The 25,800-nt window shown below is 39.2% G+C and overlaps 1 protein-coding gene across 1 annotated transcript in view; it reads left to right on the forward strand.

The window, feature by feature from the left end:
- Positions 1–25,800, forward strand: part of PCCA (propionyl-CoA carboxylase subunit alpha) — a 4,227,722-nt gene that overhangs the window by 281,799 nt on the left and 3,920,123 nt on the right. The window contains exon 2 of the mRNA XM_044071233.1: positions 13,184–13,261. Coding sequence (XP_043927168.1) covers positions 13,184–13,261 — 78 coding nt within the window. The remainder of the gene's footprint in view (positions 1–13,183; positions 13,262–25,800) is intronic.

Here is a 25,800-nt window from a genome sequence, read left to right on the forward strand (position 1 = left end):
AGAAGAAGAGTGATGTTTATTTGCATTTTTTTTTGTTAATGTTTCAGGACATAGCATTGCAATTCCCAGCATTTCACCAGGGAGCCTATTTTTCTCTTTCTTTTTTTTTTTCTTTATCTCTTCTCCTGGTAACTTTTGACTCTATATCCTTTAGTTTTTTGGTAAGTATTTGAAAGTTTAACTTGACTGCTTCCCCTCCTTTGATATTCACCTTTTTCATTATATTAGATTCTTGCTGTGTAGTTACTATTAATTCTGTAGGTAGAACTGTTGAGTCAAGATAATTGAAAACAGACATCGCCTAGGATTCAGTAAAGCCTACAGTAAGTGTACACCATTCTGAATGAATATTCAACATAGACATAACTCACACCTACTTCCTACTGATATTCTTGCAGCTTTAAATATTGACAGGGATTCATGAAGGTTACCACAAAGTGTAGACTACATGTACACTTAGTGTAATTTTTCTGAGTGACTAGAAAGAACAAAAAAATGTTATAAGAATATTCTTGAATACATATCGTGTACACTTGGTGTAGGTTTTATTGAATCTGGCCCATCTACTTTTTTTGGACTTTAAATGTATTTTGCTTATCATGATGCATGCAACTGTCTCTTTTCTAGTATATTGCTCTGCTGTGGTGTTTCTGATATTCCATTGAGTTAGCCTTTGTAGATGGGATTTCCAAATAACAAAAAATATATATTATTTTTGAGCAAGACGTGGTATTTGAAACCGTGAAAGATGCATTATTTTTATGACAGTTAAACAAGATTTGCACTTTGGTCCTCTTACCAGCCTGGCTTTTGTGTCATTTGTCGTTGTCATTTTTACCTGGCTCCTGGACTTTGAGCTCTTTACCTTCAACAGTTTACTTCCTTGAAGTTGTTTTGTTCAAGTCCACTCTTCTCCTCAACATCCACCTCAGTTTGGGGTTGAATGGCAAGCTGCAGGGAGGGTCAGTTGCTGATAAGGCATCAAGCTGAGTTGAATGTTGACCTCAGTCTTGCGTTGGCCCTTATCTAGCTGGATGGAATAGATCTCTGTTACTGTAAACCCTAGTTGAAAAATTGACCTCTGGAATGATCAGTTTCTGAGCAGTGAATGAAATTCTGTTAAATCTTGACCTGTCTTATGACCCTGAACTGTTTGTCTGGAGTACTTCTCAACCCAGACAGTCCTTTCTGGCCCAGGATTCTCTTTCCTGCTAATTTTTTATTCTTTTTCTCGGCACTAACCTTGACTCATGCATTGTAAAGCTGATAACATTATAGGTTGTCAGTGTCAATGTAGACTTAGCATCAACCTTGAGTCTCATGATTTGGCGTCCATAGCATTGATGCAAACACATGCTCAGCACAGATCTCGTCTGCTGTGGTTCTGTACAGATGACATGGATACATGTGCAGATGTGGCACTAACCTTGACCCATGTGGCTCAACACCAATAATGTCAGTACAGATACAGACCTGACACCACCCTTGACCCTCTTGGTTTGGTACCAACAAGAGCAGTGCAGATGCAAACTGGCATGGATTTTTCACTGTTGTAGTTTGGTTCCAATAACATTGTTGGGTTGATATGGGCTTATACTCCTATGGCTTCAACCATCAAGCTCATCCCCCCAGAGATCGTTTTCTTCAAGGATTGGCTCAGTGTCTGTAATTTTAGATCTTGATTTTCAGTTTAGTGTAGAACTCTTGACCTTAGTGTATTTATCAGTGTGTTTTCCTCAATTTTTGTACACATCCCTATTAGTTTCAGTTATATAACTTGGTGTTTTGAGGAGCTTTAGAGTTTGTATCCAGTCAAAACTAGACCTGTCCATGCTGGCGTATAGTTTTGTTAAACATATCAGCTGGTGGATGTTTTTCCAGTTATACTATAGCTGCTTAACCATGATTTTGTCAGGACACAGAATGTAATTTGAAATTAAAATAATTATTTGTTTCTTTTCATCAGTGTATCATGACACAGTACAAACTCATATTAATATTTACACCCTCCTTCTTGTTACTTTTTATTTCAGTTAAAACCATACAGAATAACAGTATAGTGTGAAACATATCACAAACACAGCGATAGCAAAGAAGGAAACTAAAGATGTTGGAAAGAATGAAACAGAAACCGAAGAATTCACAGAAATAAGCTACACAAATCATCTAACAAAACAGAACAGTAAAAAGCAAAAAATGACAAAACATTAATACTTATTCAGATAATCTGTTGGAATACACATAGTTCATATGCAATTAACCCTTTTCTGTCCTTGATAATATAGGTATAGGTGTGGCTTTCAAATTTATCAAATATGAGTCTTTTGGTGACCATGATTGTTAAAATGATTTCTATGAGAACCTTATTTGGATGAGCTCTGTCTTATATAGTAGGAATAACAAAGGTGATAAAGATATAGCCCTCTTAGGTAAAGCTTTAGTAACAGCCATGTGTGTTCACCCAACATTCATATACTTAAGGAAAGGACCACCAGCCTTGGGGGCTATACAGTGGCAATAAAGATTTGCTGTAAGGCTTTACAGTGGCAAAAGTAGCTATTTGTAGACGTGATATAACCTGATGTCCTTCAAGGATGCATCTGCAGTCATAACAAATGGGTTGTCCTGTCATCAGGCAGCCCTTCGGTCGGCCGGATTCCAAAGTCTGGGTCCGGCTTCGGCTGATGTCGCACTTCACCCGACGTCATCTCTGCTGGTCTTCGGGTATAAAGGCATCAGCCGACGCCATTTTCCTCAGTCTTTCTTGCCGCGCGGCACCCGAAGCAGAAGCTGTTCGCAAGTGCCGGTCGGTCAGATCCAGAGATTACTACTACCGAATACTACTTCGAAAACTTCTAAAAAGCTAAGTACCCCGTTGGGGACTCTTTCTTGCCTCAGCCGATGTCAGAAAAAGTCAATAACTGTTTAACTTGTGGGAAACAAATACCTCATAAAGATTTCCACTCTTACTGCCTGCCTTGCTTAGGCCCAGACCACAACGTAGCAGCTTGTTCGGCCTGTGCTTCCTTCAACCGACGAACGCTTAGGCGTCGGTCGGAGTTTGCTGAACAGTTTTTCGGCTCAGATTTTGCGTACATTATGCCGTCGGATCCTCCGACTACCCAAATTGTTAAAAAACGCAAAGAAAAAGACCGACACTCGCGGTCCGCGGTTTCGGCCGAAACCACGGTTAAGCAAGCCGCGAGTGTCTCGGTTTCGGCCGAAACCCGGTCAATCTTCAGCCGAATCCACGACTACTACTGAGGCTCCTGCTACCTTAGTTGAATCGGCCTCAGAGGTTTTGCCTACTACTGGGTTTCCTAGTGATTTATCAGACACCATTCCTTTGGATGTCTCTACCCCAGCACGTGGTGCTGCTAGGCCTCCTGCAGCCATGTCTATTAAGGCCTTTGCCAGGGCTAAAGCAGCCAAAACTGTTAAATCAGTGCCTGTTAAGCCCCCCTCACACAGGCCCACTTCTAGTTCACAAATGCTTACTCTGGCAGAGGATTTAATATCCTTAATTAGGGGATCCCAATCTCACCCAGACAGGGCCTCTCAGCCCCCAGAAAAGAGACCTAGAGCAGAGCCCCCCGAGCCAGTGTCCTCTGATGATTCTTCGGATGACTCAGACATTACAGATCAGCCAGAGGCTCCTTTTTCTACTTATGAAGATTCCGATGCTGAAGAATCCATTCCATCTGCCTCTCCACCAGAGGAAGTTTCTTTTGGGGAAACCTTACATGCCATGAGAGAACAATTCCAATGGCAGGGACAAGATTTCTCAGATTCAAGAAAAAGGCTTAGGACATTTCTGCACTTACCACAACATAGGCCCTTAGCTATACCTCCAGTACTGCCTGTTGTGGATGATGCATTTAATGATGTTTGCACTGCTCCTGATACTTTACCTCCAGCCCCTGCCAAACCAGATAGATTTTACAGGGTGCCAGACACTCATCACCACCTATACAAGGCCCCACTTGCAGATCCTGAGACTATATCCCAGGGGCCTAAGGCAGTAGCCTCGACCTCAGCAAAAACCCTATTCCTTCTGAAAGGGAATCCAGGTCCTTAGAGAGATGGGGAAAAAACGTGTACACCTCTGCTACTTTCTCAGCTAGAGCTTTAAACTGTCAGTTTCATATGATCCAATACCAAGAGTTTATGCTTGATCAGTTAACTAAGAAGCTGTCCACTGATGATTCCTTAGATAAGAAATATGTTTTAGAAATGGTGAATAACATTCAGCAGGTTAGTAACCATTCTTTAAAATGTGGCTATGATGCACTGGAGGCTTCATTTAGATCAGCCATGACTGGCACAGTGATAAGAAGGCATGCATGGTTGAAAGAACAGGTCTTGCCGGATCATGTTAAAGCAAAGCTGTTAGATGCTCCTATGGATAAAGCCAGTCTATTTGGTACACCTGCTCAGCAAGTAATGAAGAAAATGGAAGAGAAGGCAAAATCTGTACAAACAGTTAAGGATTTCTTACAGGTTCAGCCCCCAAGGTTTAGCAGGAACTGGCCTGCCAAAAATTGGTCCTTTCCAGACTCCTCAAAATCTCAAAGCGGCAGGAATAGATGCTCTAGAGGCAGAAATCAATCCAGAGGAGGTGCCTACAGAGGACGACAGTGGCAAGGCAATAACCGAGGCACAGACACAACCACTGCCACTGCAACAGGACAATCACAGTGACTTGGCTCTGACACCGCCTACCAGGAAGCAAATAACAGCACCTTTAGGCGGAAAGTTAGCCTTATTTTTGAAAAATTGGCACTATATCACAAAAGACAAGTGGATTTTGCAAACCATAGACCAAGGTTACAGGTTCCACTTCCACACCTTACCAGTAAAAAGAGGAATGCCAAACCTACCTCCAAATCAAAAAACAGAAGCTCTAAAGCAGATAGCGCAATTAATAAAGATAAGAGCTGTGGAAAGAGTACCAATAACAGAACAGGGCAAAGGAATTTATGGTCTCAACACAGGCACAGCTTAGAAACCGAAATCCCACTAATCCCATGCCTGAAACAGGAGTTCCTATGGTGGGCTCAAGCATGCCAGTCAAACCCAGGCTTGCCCTTCCACAACTTTCAAGCAAGCCAAACCATCACAACGGACGCCTCAGACCTAGGCTGGGGGGCGCACATGTTGGACAAATGCATACAAGGATTGTGGACTCCAGACCAGCTGCACCTGCACATAAACCAAAAAGAAATGCTGGCAGTAAAACTAGCAATCCAGAAATTCAGACCATTCCTCAAAGAAGGCCATTTAATGATAAGGACAGACAACACCACAGTCATGTGGTACATCAACAAACAGGGAGGCACTCATTCATACCCCTATGCAGAATGACTCTGGACCTTTGGAATATGGCTCTGAGCTACAACATCCAGTTACAGGCAGTATTTGTGCCGGAAAAGAAAACACCCTAGCAGACATGTTAAGCAGAACCACCTCGGATGCTCACGAATGGATGCTACACCGGACATCTTCAAGGCCATCACAAAGAAATGGGGAATGCCACAAATAGACCTATTCGCATCCCCACTCAATCACCAGCTCAAAAAATTCTGCATAAGGACATACCACCCACTTGCATGGAAGGTGGACTCTCTATCCTTCAGTTGGAAAGGCCTGACAGCATATGCATTTCCACCTCTTCCTTTGATGCACAAGGTACTACTGAAAATCAAAGAGGAACTCCCAAGGATAATCCTGATAGCTCTGAATTGGCCAAGACAACACTGGTATCCATTGCTGAGGAGCATGTCTCAGGGGAGAATGTGGTCAATACCCCTGATGCCTTTGATGTTAACTCAGAACAACTACAACATCATGCACCCAAACCTAAAAACCTTGCAACTGACTGCCTGGAACATCACATAGCAGCAACTAACCCAGACCTATCCCAAAGGGTTAAAGACATTATCCTTGAAGCCCGCAGACCTTCAACAAGAAGGAACTATGCAGGAAAATGGAAAAGATTTGTCATTTGGAGTACTGAAAGAGGAAAAGATGTTTCGAACATAGATATTGCTAACATCCTGGAGTACTTGGCAGAGCTTCTACATACAGGCCTGTCCTATTCCTCCATCAAGATACATGCATCAGCTATTTCAGCAGAATACAGCTTGATCCACCTGTCTTTTCGCATCCTCTACTCAGGCAGTTCCTCAGAGGGATCAAGAATGTAAAACCTCCTAGGAAACCACCATTACCAGCATGGGACTTGAACTTTGTGCTAGAAAAATTGACACTCCCTCCATTTGAACCAGCAGCAACAGCAGATCTTCAACACCTATCATGGAAAACTGCTTTCCTACTGGCAATTACTTCAGCAAGGAGGGTTTGAACTACAGGCCTTAATGGCAGTACAACCCTTCCTAATCTTCCATCAAGATAGGGTGTCCATGAGAACTAATCCTACATTTATGCCTAAGGTGGTATCCAGAGTGTCTTTAAACCAGGCAATCCACCTACCTACCTTCTTTCCCAATCCACAGAACAGGGGGGAAAGACTGCTGCATACCTTGGATGTACATAGACAGTTACGCTACTACCTGGACAGAACGAAAGGTGACAGAAAAACTGACCAGCTTTTAGTAGCCTATGCAACAGGAAGGGAAGGAAAAGCAATTTCCAAACAGACAATCTCCAAATGGATAGGAAATTGCATAAGATTCTGTTACTCCTACCACGGAAACCCAATTCCACAGAGCATAAGACCTCATTCTACAAGGGCTACAGCCACTACCACAGCTTTCTTACGAGGAGTGGCAACCAAGGACATTATTGAGGCGGCTACTTGGACCTCCGTGCATACATTTGCCAAGCATTATAATTTACCTCTATAACTCTAGATCCCGAGCAGGGTTTGCCACTGCTGTACTGCAAGGGATCCTAACTACACCATAATTCTTTTTCCTCCTCCCCTAGTTTGGCTATGGTATTCTACCAATTTGTTATGACTGCAGATGCATCCTTGAAGGACATAGTACAGTTTTGTACCTACCATAAATGTAGATGTCCGAACAGGATAGCATCTGCAGTCAGGATTACCCAACCTCCTTCCCCTCTGTGGTACTCCTAGGGTATTTACCCTCCTAATAGCTAGCTGGGGGGGAGTCTCTTATGGTGTATTTGTTTGTATATATGTACATACATTGTTATTTTTTGTGTTTGCCTTCTACTTTTTTGGAAACATTGGCATTTATCCAAAATTTAGCTTATCAAGAGGGCAACTGGCATCTGGGGCAAGAAACACTGAGGAAAATGGCGTCGGCTGATGCCTTTATACCCGAAGACCAGCAGAGATGACGTCGGGTGAAGTGCGACATCAGCCGAAGCCGGACAATCCGGCCGACCGAAGGGCTGCCTGACGACAGGACAACCCATTTGTTATGACTGCAGATGCTATCCTGTTCGGACATCTACATTTATGGTAGGTACAAAACTGTACTTTCTGGGTATACGTAAAATAAACAAATCCCAAAGTGTAGCAGAAGGCAAGGAAACTCCAAAGAATTATGAGGATAAAACCAATGGATTTACTGTAAAAAAAAATAAGCGCTTTTACAGTGTTCAACACTGCTTCATCAGACATGGTTTCCTTGTCTTCTGCTACACTTTGGGATTTGTTTATTTTACGTTGGCTTTATGGATTTCCTTGCCGCTTGGCGTTTTTCATACAGTGCTACTATTCTGGGTATAATGTAAACCAAAAAACACTTGTATTGTATAGATCTATTGATTTATACCTTGCTGTAGCTGCTTTCATGATTTTTTATGGATTCATAGGTAAGTACTAGGCTATCTGCCCGAGGGCATCTGTAAGCCTAGCCAGAATGTGTTGGCTTTTGCCACCCCCTTAGATTAGTTCCCTGTGCCTCTGTCCAGCAGTGCCATTAGTTCCCAGTGTCTCTGTCCAGCAGAGCCACTATAGTGATCCCTTGGGTAAATTTTCTGTTTCCCATCTACTCGTCAAGGTTTCTCTTGAAGAGTGTTAGTGAGGGGCTCTGCCTAATGTAGATTGGAATCCTGTTCCAAAGCATGGGGAGTCTCTGGGACAGGAATCTATCCCTCCGATTTATCGTTGTGGTGAGGTTTAGATCCCTAGAGCATGTGGCTCTCGGGGATTTGTTTTTTTTTAGGTGGAGCATATCCATCAATTCTGGGTTGGACTTGGCCTTGTGTGTCAGGCAGAGATCACCTCTGAGTAAGCGGTATGCAACAGTTTTTAACCAAAAATTAGTGTTAAAAGTGAGTTAGTATATTCATATCCGATTTCTTTTTCCAGAAAACACCATATTTTTGCTGTGATAATCATCAGCTTATGTACTGTAGAAAGGCAGGCTTTGTTAAAAAAAACAGAGAAAGCTGCTTTATATTGGTCATTCAAAAAGCAGTAGACCTTCTGTTACAATCTCCCTGAGAAATGGAAGTAATACTACCTATATAATACTGCACTGAAGGATAAACTTATTTGATGTATGTGGTTTCCAAGGAGTTTTGACACACTTACAAATGTGTGACACACTAGATGCATAAGGTCTAAGATAACCAATGAATGATGTTGTTTTTACTTGATCGTGTGTCATTCATATCAAACATCTATTGAACATCTCTTAGATAAATGTATTAAGTGATTAATAATTTTATAAATATTTTCCCAGTATGTTGAATATACAAAAAGAAAAATCTGGCAAAGCTAGACTTTCCACTGTGTGATACCTTAAATTTCTTGTATCAGAGCCATCATGGAATATATGCAAATAACCCTTTAAGGATATCAGGAGTTTCAGCTAAATGGCAATTCTGAATGTCCATGACTTTTTCTTTTACTTTTATTTTTAAGTCTATTTATGGGCAATTTCAGGCCAATAAAGCCAAACCCCTCTCTAGCTGTGGGCATGTATGTTTCTGCCTTCTTACAGCATCATCGTCATAGCATAAGAGGAATGTTTGACTTTTGGAAACACAGGGTTGTCGTACCCAACTGATATCCAAGAAGGCAGACACATGCATGTTCACAGCTAGAGGGGTTTGGCTTTATTGGCCTAAAATTGTCCGTAAATGGACTTAAAAATAAAAGTAAAAGAAAAAGTCTTGGACATTCAGAATTGCCATTTAGCTGAAACACCTGATATCCTTATATCCCATGTTGCCTCTGATACAAGAGGTTTAAGGTATCACACAGTGGAAAGTCTAGCTTTGCTAGATTTTTCTTTATGTGTTTTTTTAACCATTTGGTTTTCCTGTGCGGCCTTTTTACTCATTGTTTTAATATGTTGAATATAGCAAATATTAATAATTGTATTGGTAGTTATATACTTATAAATATCTGGTGAAACTAAGCTACCTTGATTTGTGTGTCACAACAACAACTCCTTGAGGTATCCTCAATGATACTCCTGTTCATAGAAATTTGGTAATTGTTCTTTTTACCTTATTGTAATGAATGTTGCTACCTTTCACCTCCTTACTTATACTGAATGGGTGTATGATGATGCTGTTGCAACTCATTCTTTGTTAACTCTATTAGCCTTGCCACTCTGTTGCATAAAGTTAAGCGTGTGTCCTCTCTTTCCACTACTTCAGCTAAGCGTGTAAAAGAAGAATGGTTTTCTTTTGTCAAGTGCTTATTTAAAGCTTTCACTCATTACATTCCAAGTCTTCTATTCAATCTAAAAGAAAAGGCCAGATTTTGCTTCAGGATCTAATGTGCAGGAAGTAGGGTTGGTTTATGCTTCCCAGGTTTCAACACTGAAAAGTAATGAAGCTTAATAAGATGTTATATCTTTTCAAGCAGGGTGAGTGAACTGGCCCTTCTTGGACCCTTTTTAGCCATGACACCATCTTCAAATGCCTGGAACATCTCCACATATATGTATATTTTTAGACAGTTTTAGTATATATAGTATAATCAGCATGTTTTTGATAGGTGAGAGGAAATTGCAGCATTCAGAGTAAATACACCAGAAATGGTTAGAACATAGAAAACTTCACACAAATATTAGAAAGTTAGGATTGAACCCCCAGACACTGGAGCTTGAGGCAGAAGTTTTACCACTGAGCTACTGTGCTTTTAGAATATTCGTGCAGAATGTTTAGAGAGCTGGAAAGAAATCCAAGCGTTTAACCATTCAGACAAGGCCCAGAGCACTAAACACCAAAATTTGATCCAAATGTAATGTTTTTCCACAGAATATAGTAATTTTGTTGGCAGCTTTACTGCAGCTGTTTGACTGGAAGCAGATGGTCAAACAAAGCTTGTGGACTTGATTATAACATTTTCTTAGGGTGTGTGTCCCTTGAGTTAGTTATTAAAGTAAAGTGCAAGAAACCTCCCCTTAAGTGACGTCTGAACATTCCATTTGATTGTCTGGCTATTGTTTAACAGGTTTCAGTAAAGCAGCCATTAAATAGCTATACTGTATCCATATTCAGGTGTTAATGTTGAAAAAGAAAGAAAAAGGCTGTACATGAACCCTGTAGGGTTACAGTGAGCTCAGTACATCGTGTTTTGGAACAAATGTTTCTTCGTTTATTGGTCAAACCTTACTTTCTTTTCTGGTTAAATAAACTTTACTGAAAAAGTTTGTGGCACACCCAGCTGTCATGAAAAGAGTAACTTCACATTAGTAGCACTGCATTAGTTGACGTGTAGGCAGCTTCCTCTCAATTTCACAGAAGTCACTGGATTTTAAGAACTGTGCCAGTAGCAAAATGACCTTGCAGGACTCTCTGAGTTTACAGTAAAAGCAATTATTAATTCTTTCATTATTTAGTGCTTGATGTAACTTATTCAGGCTTGTCGAAGCCAGGACTTATCCTGGCAGGCAGTGGGCTTATGTGACAGAATTATTCCTGGATTGATTACCAGTCCATTGTTGAAGATTCGTGGGCAATTTGGGTATTAACAGTTCAGCAACTGGCATATTTTTGTGCTGTGCTAGGAATGGAAATGTTTGAGGTTGTGACGAATATGTGCTAGATATGTACAGAACGTAGCGTATCTGGGAAACTAACCAGCAAACCAAATGCTGTAGTATTCTCTTTATAAGGAGAAGAAGATAATAAAACATTCTGACTCTGAAGTTAATCAAGGTATGTTTCTCTATCCTTTAGAAAGGAGGTAAGGTGGTATGGTGTTTTCATTATAACAATTTGTCTTTTCTTTGAGTACAGTAGCAGCATCCACATATAAATACAGTATTGGCTGCACAGGTCAAACCAATGCCCACTGTGGTCATTAACATCATGATGTGAGGAGAACAAAATAAGTTGATAAATACTACCTGATGTAGTAATAAAATGAAAATGTCTAACTGTCTAGACAGGGGATATAGCATGAAAATGCTAAGTGACAATAAGCAACAAATAGTACTTAGTTTCTCCAGATTTATATACTTTTTTAAATGTACAAAATGTGCCCGTTTGCATTATTTTTGTCATTGTATAGTATAGTTAGCTCAGTTATGCTATGGATTTCATCATTTCAGCTTCACTTCAATGAGCACATGTCCTCCCCGCGGTCGAGTGGCGTTCGAAAGACATGCGTAAATGAGAGTGCCTTCGTTGAAGGTTGGGCATTGAGCTGGCACCTCGACACTGTAAAAATCTACTGCCAATCATTAGTGGACTGAAGTTCCGCTGTGACGACCCCTAACTAGGAAAAGCCGAAAGAAGAACATTGCTGTAATCTCCACTGTGGCAAGTCAAATATTGATTCCAACCAAAGTTTGTTTTCCCATCCTGCCACATCTGAACCTGGGATGGTAGTTTCAGACTAGTTATATAATGGATTTATTTCAGAAATTTGTGACACATGTTAAGTCATATAACATTGTAAGAGAGAGAATGTAAAATACATTGAATGCATTTATGCATATTTAACACTTCAGAATGAATGATCTGCTTACATTACATTTATTTTGTCAAATACATCTTTAAAGTTTTGATTTTTTTTTCTGTTCAAAGAAATGTAAGCACATGCATTGGCATCACTTTGATAAACTATCTCCTTAAAGGTAGAGCTATGCAGGGCACTATGGACAGATCTAATTAAAGGTTAAAGCTTCCTTCATGGCAAAAACAATGAAGGGTAGTATGTTATTAGTGATAAAATGACTGCATGATATGTATACTGGTATTGTTGTCCAGAGAAGATTGACCATGTCGTACAGTTTTTTTTAGACAGTTTTGCATGAAGGCATACAAGGCTGTGCCCAGTATATATAGCCTTAGGAAATTTTCTCTGCTTGTGTGTCTTGGAATCACTTGAGTGTCCTACATGATTATTACATTCAGAAAATGAGAAGGGTGGCACTGCCATATAGAATTAAGATGGAAAATAATGCAACTTCATGATTCCATTTAAGTGAGCACAGCTATGTCTAGTCAACTATTAGCAACAATGTAGCCGGTTCATTATCTCTTCACAGAATAAGCAGTCCAGCTGTGTGGTTCCAAGCACAGCATATAAAAGTCTTATAATTGTGTGTTATTTTGCTTTGTTATGATTACATGAGGTCATAGTTGTAGTACATTGATTACAGTACTCAGCTCAGGTAATTTCTGAATATGTTTATTTTGAATGTATAAGGATTCAGTTTGGACTGAGAGTTTATTCTTACTTAGTACAGTGTTAAAAAACGCACTGTATACTATAAAAGACGTTGTGCTGCAATTGAAAAATAATCTCATCAGTCTTAGTTTTATATCTGTAGTGCTCAACATTTCCCCTTTAAAACCATTGTAAATTGTACATAAGAAACACTTTGTCTAGGATAGACTTGAAATTAAATTGTCCCTCACTTTTTTTAATAAAGCTTGTTACGCACCTATTGTTAGAGCATTGATTGGGTATTGTCTTTATGTAGCAGTCTGGGGCTAGTGGTTCACTAATGTCTCTTTGAAAGGTTGCTTGTAAGTAATACAGTGTACTAGACATCTTGCTGTTGACCTGAATATTTCCAGAAATTCTAATAATAATTTCCATGTGTGTAACTGCATTAAAGAAAGCATCAGAAAAACTTAATTCTGTGAATGTAGCAAGAAGGGATTTTATGTGGTAGCTAGAGTTTTGTATTTAGTCCTTCTCTCTCTTTTGAAGTTACAGAACAGAAATGTATGTATTTGTACTTGTTAAGCATTTTTTTTTTATTTTCAGCGATCATCACACAATGCAAGCTGTTGGTTCATTGCTTCTCGTAATCTTTATTCTACTCACTATGACCCTAACGAAGAAGTAAGAATATTTTACTTTATTTGTCTTTTAAGTTACACAGTAGTTAAAATCGCAATTTTATCCCTTTTATGCATATTTATGGTTGTCATTTTTAGAAAGCTGTATTTTCAGCTTTCAGAAAGGCTTTTGTTATTAAATCGCTATTAAATTCTTTAAGAGAAAGAAAATCTGTTAAATGGTATAAAATGTAGTAAATTTGTTAATGTACAAACCATTAGCAGAATTTACTAAGAGATCTTATATAATTTAAGAATAATTGTCTAGAGAGCAAGTTCAGTAGGTTAAAAAAGCAGCAGTGTAGGCAATACAAATACATGGTGTAACGTAGAATTTCAGCAGGAGTTGGAGGTAGATGGAAGTGTTGGAGTGATTGCAATCTGTGAGTGAAAAGATATGGATGTAGCTGCTATTGTACTGCAAGTCTGTCACTGAGAGTTAAAGGGTTATTTGTAATCACTAGGACTGGCATGATTTTAAACAGAATGGAAGTAGTGGAGAGTGACCAGAAAGCTTTATGGTTCACTGCATGTTTTGGGGAAGGGCAAAGTCTTAGAGGTTGTGGAACACAATGCGATAATTCCTCCCTTTATCAGACAGAATAAATAGATGATAGCTTGGAGAATGATAATTACTGAAATAAATTAGCACTTCATTAGAACTGGCACTGCAGTTGGACTTTGCAAAGCAAACATGCATTTTTGTATAATGTAACTGGAGATTCCTAATATCAAAGTAAATAAATATAAAATAGTTGACACTGAAGAGGAAGAGATCATGCATTAAGCAGTACTTATGCAGCTGCATGACTCCATTCTGTTCCTTGACTTACTGGCAGCTGTCCCTATGCAGTGGAACATGTGGCCGGGGAGAGTGCAACAATCTATCTGTTTTGCTGTTTTTGTAAATGATTTTTTATGTAGCATGATACCCATTCTGTTTCTCTTTACACAAGGAAATCACTATTTAAAGAAAAACTTCTTTCTAATTAAATGAGAGTTTTCATTCATTTAGATATTAGACTAGATACGTAATGAGAATTTATCAGAATAGATTTCACTAAGATGTGCATTCTTTATTTAAATGACAAACTACATCTAAATGCGGGGAAGTGGTTGGCAAATCAAAAGGCAAAGAGACTATACAACATAAGTACTACTAGGTTTGTTATGGCTTTCATTGTGAAACTTTTTTTTTCTTGTCAAAGGCCAAAAGTATGACTAAGTTGACAGCAGTGAGCTTTATTTTATTTTACATTTGCTTTCCAGATAGTACACTGATCACAACTGACTATTTGGAGGTACTGCCTGGTTTTAGTTCTAAAAAGCTCATGAGTGTATCTAATAAGTTCGCTTTAGAAATTACTGCTAATGTAATGGAGGGAGGGAGTTTGCTGTAGTAGGCATTAATAGGCTATCATCTGGCAACTGATTGTGAAGATTATGTTATGTCTCAACTTATCAAGGAAAAGAGACATCAGAATGCATTCCCAGAGCACCATATAACATATCCAGCAAGACACTGTTTATTTTATATGGATCCAGTGGACAGTGATATGGTATAGGAACTATAGTCTGGCCTTATCTAGCTGCTGCTGATGTTAGAGTAGTGGAATATGTTTTACTGCTTGAGGAAAACTACCCAGAGGTAAGGACAGATGATTTTATTAGAACACATTTTATGAATATAGAGGAAATTCAGAAGTTGCATAAAACCAAGATGTTTGCTGTCCAAAATGTATGATAAAGTCCTTAAAATTATTGGATGAAAGGGATTAAACTTTGTAGTTAATAAATAGGATTTGACTCCGATTTCCCTGTACGTCTGTATCCAGTGTTTAATTTTTCATTTAATTCAGAGATTGCCTTGATGTGATAAAACTGCATAGATGGATACAGAGAGCAGGTGGGGAATCATCAAGAGATATAACCCAGTTCTTTACTTGTGTGTTACACAGGTTTGCGTGGTCCAGGATATTGTGAAGAAAGGCTGCATACCTTTAAGTTCAAGCACTCTTGGAGAGACTTGATCAGGAATAACTCTGTGTTAGTTAACAAGAAAGCCAGTAAGGTGATACATCTGGTTAAGACTAAGAGGGAACAAATGTTGGTGCAAGAGATTAGAGGTTGAGATATTTTTCCCCATTACTGTCTCCTAAAACCTTATTTCTGAGTAATACTTTATTGTTAGTGCACTGACTTCACAATGCCTCAGTGCATGAATGTTAGATGTTCATCGTATTGATCATTGCTGCAGTAGCTTTGGCTATATCTTGTGTAGGATATAACAGCCAGCCAGCTTCCAAAGCTGAAGGGCACCTTTCACACTCCCAAATGGTCAGTCTACTCAACCCAAGCTCACTAAAAAGACAGGATTGGGTGCCAAGTCCTTCAGAGCTTTCCTGCCACTGAAGAGTATGCTTCTTTCAGGTTTTTGTGGTGATCCTTTGTAGGGCAGATAAGTTCCCTTTGGGGAAAAAAAACATTTCTATTTTAAACAATTTTTTTATTTTATAACACTTTTTTGTTCAGGAAAATTATTTTAAAGCTAGCAGTTTGTGTTTAGCAAACTGTCATGAGACTGTTTTGTAATTTTAAATGAGAGTATTCTTTTATCCCGTTATTTAAAAGTTAATTGAAAACCATTTTATCCGTGGATACATTGTGTTTATTTTACTTTTTTGGGCCAGCAAAGTGTTTTAAAGTGTTTTTTACTGTTTTTTTTTTTTTGTGTGTAAAAAAAGTAACTTTTAAAGACTTTAAAAATGTTCAGCTTTTGCTGCTCGTTTTCACCAGGAAGGTGGCACCTACACCATGTCACTTGGCTTGACCATGGAGCAGACATTCTGTTCCATGATTGGTCCTTATTCCAACACCAGAAGGACACGTTTAAGCAAACAACCTTTGCCACCACAGCAGGCTAGCAATTTGCCTCCACAGCAGGCTAGCAATTTGCCTCAGCTGCAGGTGGGTGACACTGCTGTGGTCATTATTTGCACCTTGGAGCACTCCTCATTTTTTACCCCAGATCCCTGTGGTGTAGCACCTACAGCCATTGTAGACCAAGGGTTAGCCAAGTCCAATGCAGGCATTGGGGTGCCCTCAGTGGACAAGGGAGAGCCACTGTTATTGGTCCTGGGAAAGGGAACAACAAAGACTTCCCTGTTTTGTCTGAATGTTGTGCCCATCCCTGGGGAAAATGCTGCCATTAATAACCCTGTTAGCCCCATTTTTCCCATCAAAAAGAAATAAAAACCTAAACATGTATCTACTCCAAAAATGTATCGACTTCTCCTCATATTTCTTTAGTCAGGAGTAATTTAATCGGTCTGGCTCAGGGTTTAATTCAGGCTATTTATTCTTCTTTTAAAGTAGTTTCTGGTAAAAGGAAGAGAGATACCTCTTTTCCTGAAGAGATTCAGTATTCTGAGTCTGGACAGGAAGTTGAATGGACAGAAACAGGGTTTTCTCTTCAGATTTCTGATTCAGACTCAAAGGAGAGCTCAGTGTGTGAATATACCTGTGTGTGTGTGGGGGGGGGGGGTCTCCTTCTCTGACACTATTTCCAGAATGTACCAATGTTTTCAATGAGAGAACACTGCGGTTTCCCAGTCTCTCAGAAAATACTATTAGTTGTTACAGCAGGAATTTCCAGAACCTTCACCCATTCCTCCAGTTCTGTCAGCTTTGGAGGATGTGTGCATCACTGTCTGCAATTTTCCTTATAGTCAGCCAGCGGCCCCTAAAATATAGATAGGATGTATAAAGTTTCTCAGTCTACACTCTTCCTAAACCTGAACCAGCAACTATAGCTTTAGGTAATCCTACTGCTACAAAACATTTAGTTAATTTCAGTCTTTTACTTTTGAAAAAGTGTATGCTTCTGCAACTTTGATTTTCAGAGTTTTGAATTGTCAGGCTCAAAAGTTAAAGTTTGTTCTATCTGTGAGAGTATGAGCAATGTTTTTGTCTGTAGTTTTTTCTTTTGAGGAAAAATCTGCTTTAAATTTAATTACTTATGTTGTACAAGTCGCTACTCATTGTTTACAGTGTTTGTATCACTCAGTTGATAACTTTTTCCACTGCTATGGCCACTGGTACTGAGGAGGTTTGCCTGTCTGTGTTCTCAGAAACTCCCAGATGATGATAAAAATTAAGTAGATTCCAAGGTAATATCAGCCACAAAAAATAAATTGTCTGGGGAGAGTTCTTCTGTTTACACCCCCCCCCCCAAACAAGGAGTCAAGGGCATTGACAGGTTTGAGAAACAGACATATGCTTCTGCATCCTTCGCACTTAGCTGAATTATCTTGCCCCTATGGCAGATGGATCTGATCAAGTAGCTTACCAAGTCCTTTGTAGGTAAATTACCAGTGGATGTTCAAAAAACAGTCCACTCCCAATCATCTACCCTGCAGTCCATATCTGTTGTGTCCATGCATCTTATTTCTTAAGCAGCTGATGGCACAACCAAGACAACAGGCACAGGCACAACCATGTGTTTGCATGCTTGGATGTGCCTGTGTGATTTTGTGGAAGGCTTTAATATTTCCTTCAGTAATGCCCCATTTGATGGTTCCACACGTTTGAGACCAAAAGTTAGAGAGAGACTTTCTAGGAGTGAACAAGGTTGTAAAAACCTGTCTGCCATTGGAATCCACTCAACCAACATTCAAAGGACCTTTTCTAGGATCCAAAGGAGTGATAAGAATATGTGGTTCAGAAACCTCACAGGGTTATCACCAGGACACTCCTGCAGACAGGCCCCCGGGGCAGAGGGGGAGGCAACTCAAATGGAAGTTGCCATAGGGGCAGAGGGGGAGGCAAATCAAATGGAAATTGCCATGGGGCAGAGGCAGACCACATTAATTAGGGGTTTTGCTGTCCCTTTACCAGCCTACTAACGCTCCTGAATTTCCTTTTCTTGTCCTCCAAAGAAGAAGAAAAAGATTCCTGATGTTTCACCCAGTCAGTTGAAATCTGCAGCAACAGAAGTTCTCAAGGTGCTAGGAAAAAGAGTCATCCAGCAGGTCTCCCTGAGATCAGTTAGGATCCAGAGTCTATTTCATATTCTTTTTTGTTCCAAAAAGACAGGGGACTTTAGCCATCTCAATCAATTTGTAAGACATAGTCCTGGATGGTCACAGTACAGTCCATATTGCCTCTTCTGAGAAAGGATGATTGGTTGTGCTCTATAGATATTTAGGATGCCTACTACCACATAAACATAGAGAGGCAATCCAGGAGATTTCACCATTTCCATCTGGGAGCCAATCATTTCCAGTTCAGAACACTGCCAGTCAGTCTCACCATAGCAACCCAGGTGGTCATGAAAATTATCACAGTGGTAGCAGCTTGTCTCCAACTGCAAAGGATCCAGTTGTTCCATCATCTAGATGATTGGCTCCTTACCACTGCCTCCAGAGATCTGCTGGTTCAACACTGGAACCTACTGATCCACCTTATACAGTAACTGAGGATTATAGTCAATCAGTCCAAAAGTCAACCATCACTCACTTGGCACACAGAGTTTAGTGGATGTCACCTCAACGTGGTCTTTCAAATTGCCAAACTTCCAGACACCAGAATACTATCCCTATGCCTTATGGCCTGACAAGTCATTAAGCAGCACTGTTTTGAAGCAAGGTTGATTTTTTTGTCTGCTTGGTTTGTTGGCCTCTATGATTACGTTAGTTCCCCTGGCAAGATACTACATGAGACTACTACAGTGGACCCTGTCAGTTCATTGCTTGCAAAGTCTTCACCCAATTCATACCAAAGTTCACCTCATGCAAGTTTGCAGAGGTTATATCAAGTGGTGGATAACCTATCTGTTAGTAATGGAAGGAATTTCCTTTTGCCCACCAAGTCCCTGGGCCCGGTAACCATGGACACTTCCCTTCTGAGGTGGGTGGGCTATTTAGAGGGGAAGACATTTTAAGGTGTTTGGACACCCCTAGAGGCCAACCTTCACATCAACATCTTGGAGATGAGAGTAGTCCTCCTAGTGTTGCAGGCATTCCAGGACTCCCTCCCCAAGGGTGTGATTTCCATTCAGACTGACAACTAAGCAAAAGTCTGGTATATCAGCAAACAAGGGAATATGATCACATCCTTTTTGCCAGGAGGCCATGAGAGAGTGGCAATGGTTGATGTCTCCCCATCATTTTCTAATAGCAGCTTATATTCCAGGGATGTCAAATTTACTAGCAGACAAGTTGAGCAGGTCAGTTCTCTTGCCTCATGAGTGGTCCCTCAATCAAATAATGGCCACACATTTTCAGCCACTGGAGTCAACCTTGCAGCAATCTATTCGCCTTATACCTAAACATCAAGTACAGCAGTTACTTTGCCTTTATTCCTCCACAGGGACAGTCACAGAGGGATGCTGTAGTTCAGAATTGACCCCTAGTTCTCCTCTATGCCTTCCCCCCAATAACACTATCAACAAAATTAATTCAACTAGAAGGTGCAAGACCAGAGTGCTTTTCATTGCTACGTTTTGTCCCAAGCAGGTTTAGTTCTATTTCCTTTGACCTCATTGGTTGCATTCTTCATGGGTGTTGGATTTGAAGGCAGATCTTCTGAGTCACCCTTCTGGATTGCCTCTAACAGATCTAAAAGCCCTGAAGCTGACCTCATAGTTTTTAACAATAGCCAGAAACACCAGGCTATCTTCTTCAGTTGTCCACATTATTTCTGTCTCTCAAATACAGTCCGCCAAAAAGGTATTATCAAAGCAATTGGAAATAATATTCCATTTGGGCCTCACACAAAGGATTTAAATCCTTTCTGTGCACCCCTTCTGGTGATGTTAGATTTTTTTTTTTGTCAGAGCTTTTTCAGTATCAAAGTGCAGACTGCTGCCATATCAAATTTCCAAATAGAACACAGTGATGCTTCTATAGTCTCAAGGTTTCAAAAGTCTTTTTTTTTAACACATACCTCCAGTCAGATATTCAGTTGCTCCATGGGATGGTTATGCTCAAGCCTTCAGTAGATTTGAAATTTCTTACATGGAGAATTATTTTTCTTGTTATAATAACCTCCTTTAGACAAATTGATGTACTGCAAGCACTGTCTTGTAAACCACCAAATTTGGTCTTTCATAAAGAGAGAGTGGCCATGAGAACAAGTTCTTCCTTTCTGCCAGATGTGACAACGGAAACAAATATAAATCAGTCAGTTGACTTCTTTCTTCCCAGATTTTCAAACAAAGGAGAATATATACTACTCATGCTAGATATTCATAGCCAGCTCAGATACTATTTGCATGGGACAAACAATGTCAGATTACCTGTTCATATCCCTTTCTAAAGCAAAATTGGGTAAAAGCATATCAAACGTTATACTTTCTAAAATACTGTTGGAATTAATTTCCTGTTTGTAATAAATTGGGTTTTTTTATAGGCAAAAGCTCATTCTACAAAAATAGTGGCTACTTCTAAGTCTTTCATGATTCCCACTGATGACATTTGTGTAGCAGCAACATGGTCTACTGCCCCTACCTTTGTATCTCATTACAAATTAGACGTGCAGATCACATTATTCATTTGGTTCCATCATTCTCAGGAATGTCTTCCTTGATGCCACCTGCATGTTCTTCAGCTTGGAAATCTGTCTCAAAGGTTGAATTGGATAAAAATAGTCAATGCTGGATATGAAAGTTATGTACTTACCATAAGAGTAGTGTTCATCTGTTTCAACATCCCTCTCTCCTTCCCCTTTCCCATATTATCACTGACAGCTTCTGGTGAATGACCAAACCTACCTGAGGCAGTCAGTGAAATTTTCCTTTCTGTACCTTGCTTTTGTTGTTAATGTGTTCTTAACCCTTACACCTAGAGTTTTTTTCAGTCATAGGATGGACATCTTTTTTAGACCCTTCACACAAGATTGGGTTTCTGTAGTTTCAGCTAGACATCTCAGTTCAAAGAGCTTTTCTTCCATAGGAAAAATATGCATCTTTATCTAGATCTGTTTCTAAGTGTTTCCACTCAGAATTCAGTTGTTGTGAGGGAATACCTCAGGATTTTTGGTCTCATGGCATCTGTTATTCTCTTAATATCCCTGGCAAGACTTTACATACGAAGGATATAATGGTATCTGAAATATCTCTGATCCCAGTGTCAACACCCTTTATCTTTTCAAATCCCAGTGCTTGGGTTTGTTAGTACACAAATCATTTTGTGGAGACAAATATCCCATCTCCCCCTCTGTTCCAAAGCAGTCAGTCACCACTGAACTTTGCTTGGGGAGGAGTTTCAGGAGGGTTAAAGGTGTAAGGTGTGCGGAACACCAAGGTCAGATGCAAGCACATGAATGTTAAAGAGATGCTTGTCCTGATCAAGGCACTGAGCTCTCTGAATCATCTTTGGTCTCCTGGACCACTTCAAACTGTCACAAACAATACCACAATCATGTGGTACATCAACAAGCAAGGGGGAACCAGGTGTTAGCTACTTTAGCTTGGGATATAGCTTTATAGCATAATCTCTCTCTACAGGCATGCTACGTTCTGTCAAAGCAAAACTGTATGGCAAACTGAACAGCACAAGGGCAGATCCTCACAAATGGAAACAAGATCAGGGGATCTTCCAAAATTTGATTCATCTGTGGAGAGTTCCTCAAGTAGACCTGTTTACCTCATTTCTGAACTATTAGCTGTCGTGATTCTGCTACAGGACTCCATATAAGAAGGGCTGGAAGACAGATGCCTTTTCCTTTCCTTGGACAGTAAATGTTTCTGTATGCTTTCCTACCCTTTCCACTGATATCCAGGGTACATTTTAAGGTTCAGAAGGAATCCCCCAAGATCATTGTGGTGACTCCCTTCTAACCCAGGCATGTGTGGTTCTTCCTTCTTTTGGAAATGACCGGGGGCAATTACCACAAGCTTCCTCACAGACTGGATCTACACACACAGGAACAGGGGTGTTTGATATACCCTGAAACCAATCATTTTCATTTGGCTTCCTGGAAGATAGGGTTGCAATTCCTTTTAGGTACCTGTTTACTGAGGATATGCAGCAGGTACTAGTGCAGGCAAGAAAGCCTGCTGCTAGAAGATCATATGTTAATAATGGAAAAGGTTTTCTAGTTGATGCCAGCAATGTAAGCAGCACCCATTCAAAGCTAGTTGATCTCTGATTTTACAATATTTGTGCGAGTTACTGTCCTATGGCCTTTCTTACTCTTCTGTCAAGCTTCATTCTTTGACCATTTCAGCATGTCTGCCCATGGATCCTCCTCTTTCAATGTATTCTCAAGTAAAAATGTTTTTGAAAGGGGTTTTATGTAAGAGGCCTACAAGAAAACCAGTGGCCCCTCCTTGGGATTTTTATTTTGTGTTGAGAAACTAACAATTACACCATTTGAACCAGCTAACCTCGCTGACTTCAGGTGTGGAAAACAGTTTTAGTGATTGCGCTGACCTCTGCAAGAAGGTTATCTGAGTTGCTAACTCTTATGGTGAGTCAACAGTATTTAATTTTCCACAGAGAAAGGGTTTTTTGAGAACTAATCCTTTTATGCCTAATGTCATATCCAAGATTACTTTAAGCCAAACTATCCATCTCACTGTTTTCTTTCCTGAACCTGAAAAGGGTACTCCATACTCTGGATGTCCACAGGCAACTCGATTACTACCTTGTCAGAATTAAATCTTTTAGATCTTTGGATCAATTGCTCATTTCTTCTGACGGTAAGAAGATGATAAATCCAAAAGTTGCCAGGGGCAAAAAATTCACACCACAAAAATCGGTTTATTGCACAAACCCACAAATAAAATGTACAGATAAGCACTTTTGTCACAAATACTTAGAGACTAAGTCAGATAACTAAAGAAAATGGGGATACTATTTAAAAACGTGCAACAAATCATGCGACAGTCCGCCAACAATTTTAAAGAAACATTGCCATTTTATACAAAATTACTTAAAATACAATATCCAAACCTTAAAAACATCACCTTCATAAACATTAAATAAATACAGACATCTAAAAACATCTAAAACATGCTTTAAGTGTTAACATGACATGGGAATTGTACCATTAATGCCTGGTGCACACCATGCATTTAATCTTAATTGCCAGGCAAGCTCTTTTTTTCTCCAATAATATACCCCAGGGACCACCCCTGCCACTTTCAATATGCTGTTCAACTATGATAAATTTAAAAACATGATCGGTATAAATATTAATATGTTTAGCCAGAGCATATTTTTATTGTGTTTTTTTATATAATTTAAATGTTCATAAACTCTGTCTTTTAAAAACCTTTCTGTTTTTCCTACATAAGAGCATGGACAGCTCTGGCATAATGCCGTATAAACTACCCCTTTTCTTAGGCAGTTTGGATATACCTGGGATGTATACCCTTCTCCCATTAATAAAATAAAAAAAAACACTTTATACCAACCACTGGGGTTGGAGGTTGGCATAATGGTTAAAGTGTTTGCCTTATAAACCAAAGGTGCAGGATTTGATTCTCACATGGAGTAATTTGCTAGGCTTAAAATGGCCCACAAAGGCAATTGGCCTAGTACTAATCTATGAACCAACAGCAATATGTTTGCAAATTTTACAGTTGTGACATTTAGACATGCCCTTTGTTTGTATGGGGCAGGCATTTTAATACTTCACACTAAAAAAATTTTAATGAAGTACTTTTTCTAAAAACTATACTCGGTCATTTTCCCAACTTTTTGTTACCCCCAGCATATTCATTCAGTACAGCCCTGTTCTTGTTAAGTATAGCTTGTATAGCACTATTTTCATTAGAAAGCGAAGTAATCAAACTGGTGGCATGTGTTGACTTCACAGGTGCAACCATCTCCATACTGGAATCAAGGACCACATTTTCACTGTGGTTACTTTCAGAAAGAATGGGGGCAAAATGCAAAGTTCTTCTTTTCTGTATCACTTCTTATAATATATTATCAACGCCCCCTGGGTAGCCTCTTCTCAAGAACATATCCTTAATGTTGTTACATTCTGCCAAAAATTCTTCAAACAAGATAACCATTCTTGCTGCGTGTACAAATTGCCCCTTCCCCACTGCTTTCTTGTGGTGAAGAGGATGCGCACTGGAGTAGTGAAGAACATTTATTGAATATGTAACCTTTCTATAAATGCCAGAGATATACATACATGTTTTTATTTGGTTATAAGGTAAGAAGAAGGGACAACCTGTATCAAAACAGACTATTTCCAAATGGTTGTCGAAGGCTGTTACCTTTTGTTATACCAAATGAAAAAATAATGGCCAAGGGATTCCAGACAAGAACTAAGAACCAGACTCAAAAGGAAACTCATTACAGATCTTGCTCCAACACCAATAAAAAATGAAGTCTGGTCCAGAAAAATCCAAAAACTTTAATAAGAATGCATTATGTTGAGCACAACGCAGGAATAGTTAATGCACTTTCATCCCCTTAATGTACAAGACTTCATCAGAACATAGACCAAATCAAGAAATCAGTAAATATACCCTGTAAAACAACCACATGATAAAAATAATCCAACCACAGGACTTACAATTAAATCAAGTCACTTAATTAAAATGAAAACGCTTAAAATGACAGCATACCGAAATTACAAATATTACAGTTAATCCAAAAAATATAGTTGGATAGAAATATTAGAAAAGATACAAAATAAAAATATGTATAAAAAAAAAAATATATATATATATATATATATATATATATATATATATATATATATATATATATACATTGTAATGTATGTATGTATGCACACACACACACAAACACATAAAATACAGTAAAAGTATGTCTTAAAGTGTGTGTATGAATAAAATGACCACAAGGGATGACAAAATAACATGACCTATATTAAAACATAAATAATTTTAATCTTTCAAAAAATAAATGATTTTAATTTAATCTCTCAGTTTAAAATTCTAATACTGTTACCGTTTGTTATACTAATCATAACAACACTGTCATTTTACCAGAGTCTTGGCTTCACTTATGACTTTTTGAAAAGTGTTGGATTCTACAAGTATTCTATAAGCTGCTACTTGGTCCTCCATACATAGTTTTACTAAGCGCTATTAGCTTGATTCCTTCTCTCGGTCTAGAACAGGCTTTGCTAGGATCATTCTTCAAGGGGCTCCAAGACTCTCCTTCCACCTCCCAAATGTAGTAAGATAGGGTTATCTATTCGTATAGTTAAGGCTACTGCAATGATCAATATAATGATAATAGTACAGTTGTGTAAGTAAACATGCCATACCAGTTGATGTTCGAATGATCACTGCTGCAGTTATTTTTGGTATGTTGTTTATGCCATAGTGTGAACTTTTATTTTTTTTATTCCTAACATTGTCCTTTCAGGAATCAGCTGCCCTCTCTCTGTTGGCATGAAAGCTCTGAAGTGCTTGACACCCAAACCTGTCATTTTAGTCAGCTCAGTTTGAGCTGACTGACGTTTTGACGGTTTGGGTGAGTGCAAGGTGCCCTAAAGCTTTGAATGCTGTCTGACTGTTATATTTTATGCTGGATATAACTCATGTAG

The sequence above is a fragment of the Protopterus annectens genome, chromosome 5.part0 (assembly GCF_019279795.1).
Source record: "Protopterus annectens isolate FY-2018-M chromosome 5.part0, PAN1.0, whole genome shotgun sequence".
Taxonomy (NCBI): Eukaryota; Metazoa; Chordata; order Ceratodontiformes; family Protopteridae; genus Protopterus; species Protopterus annectens.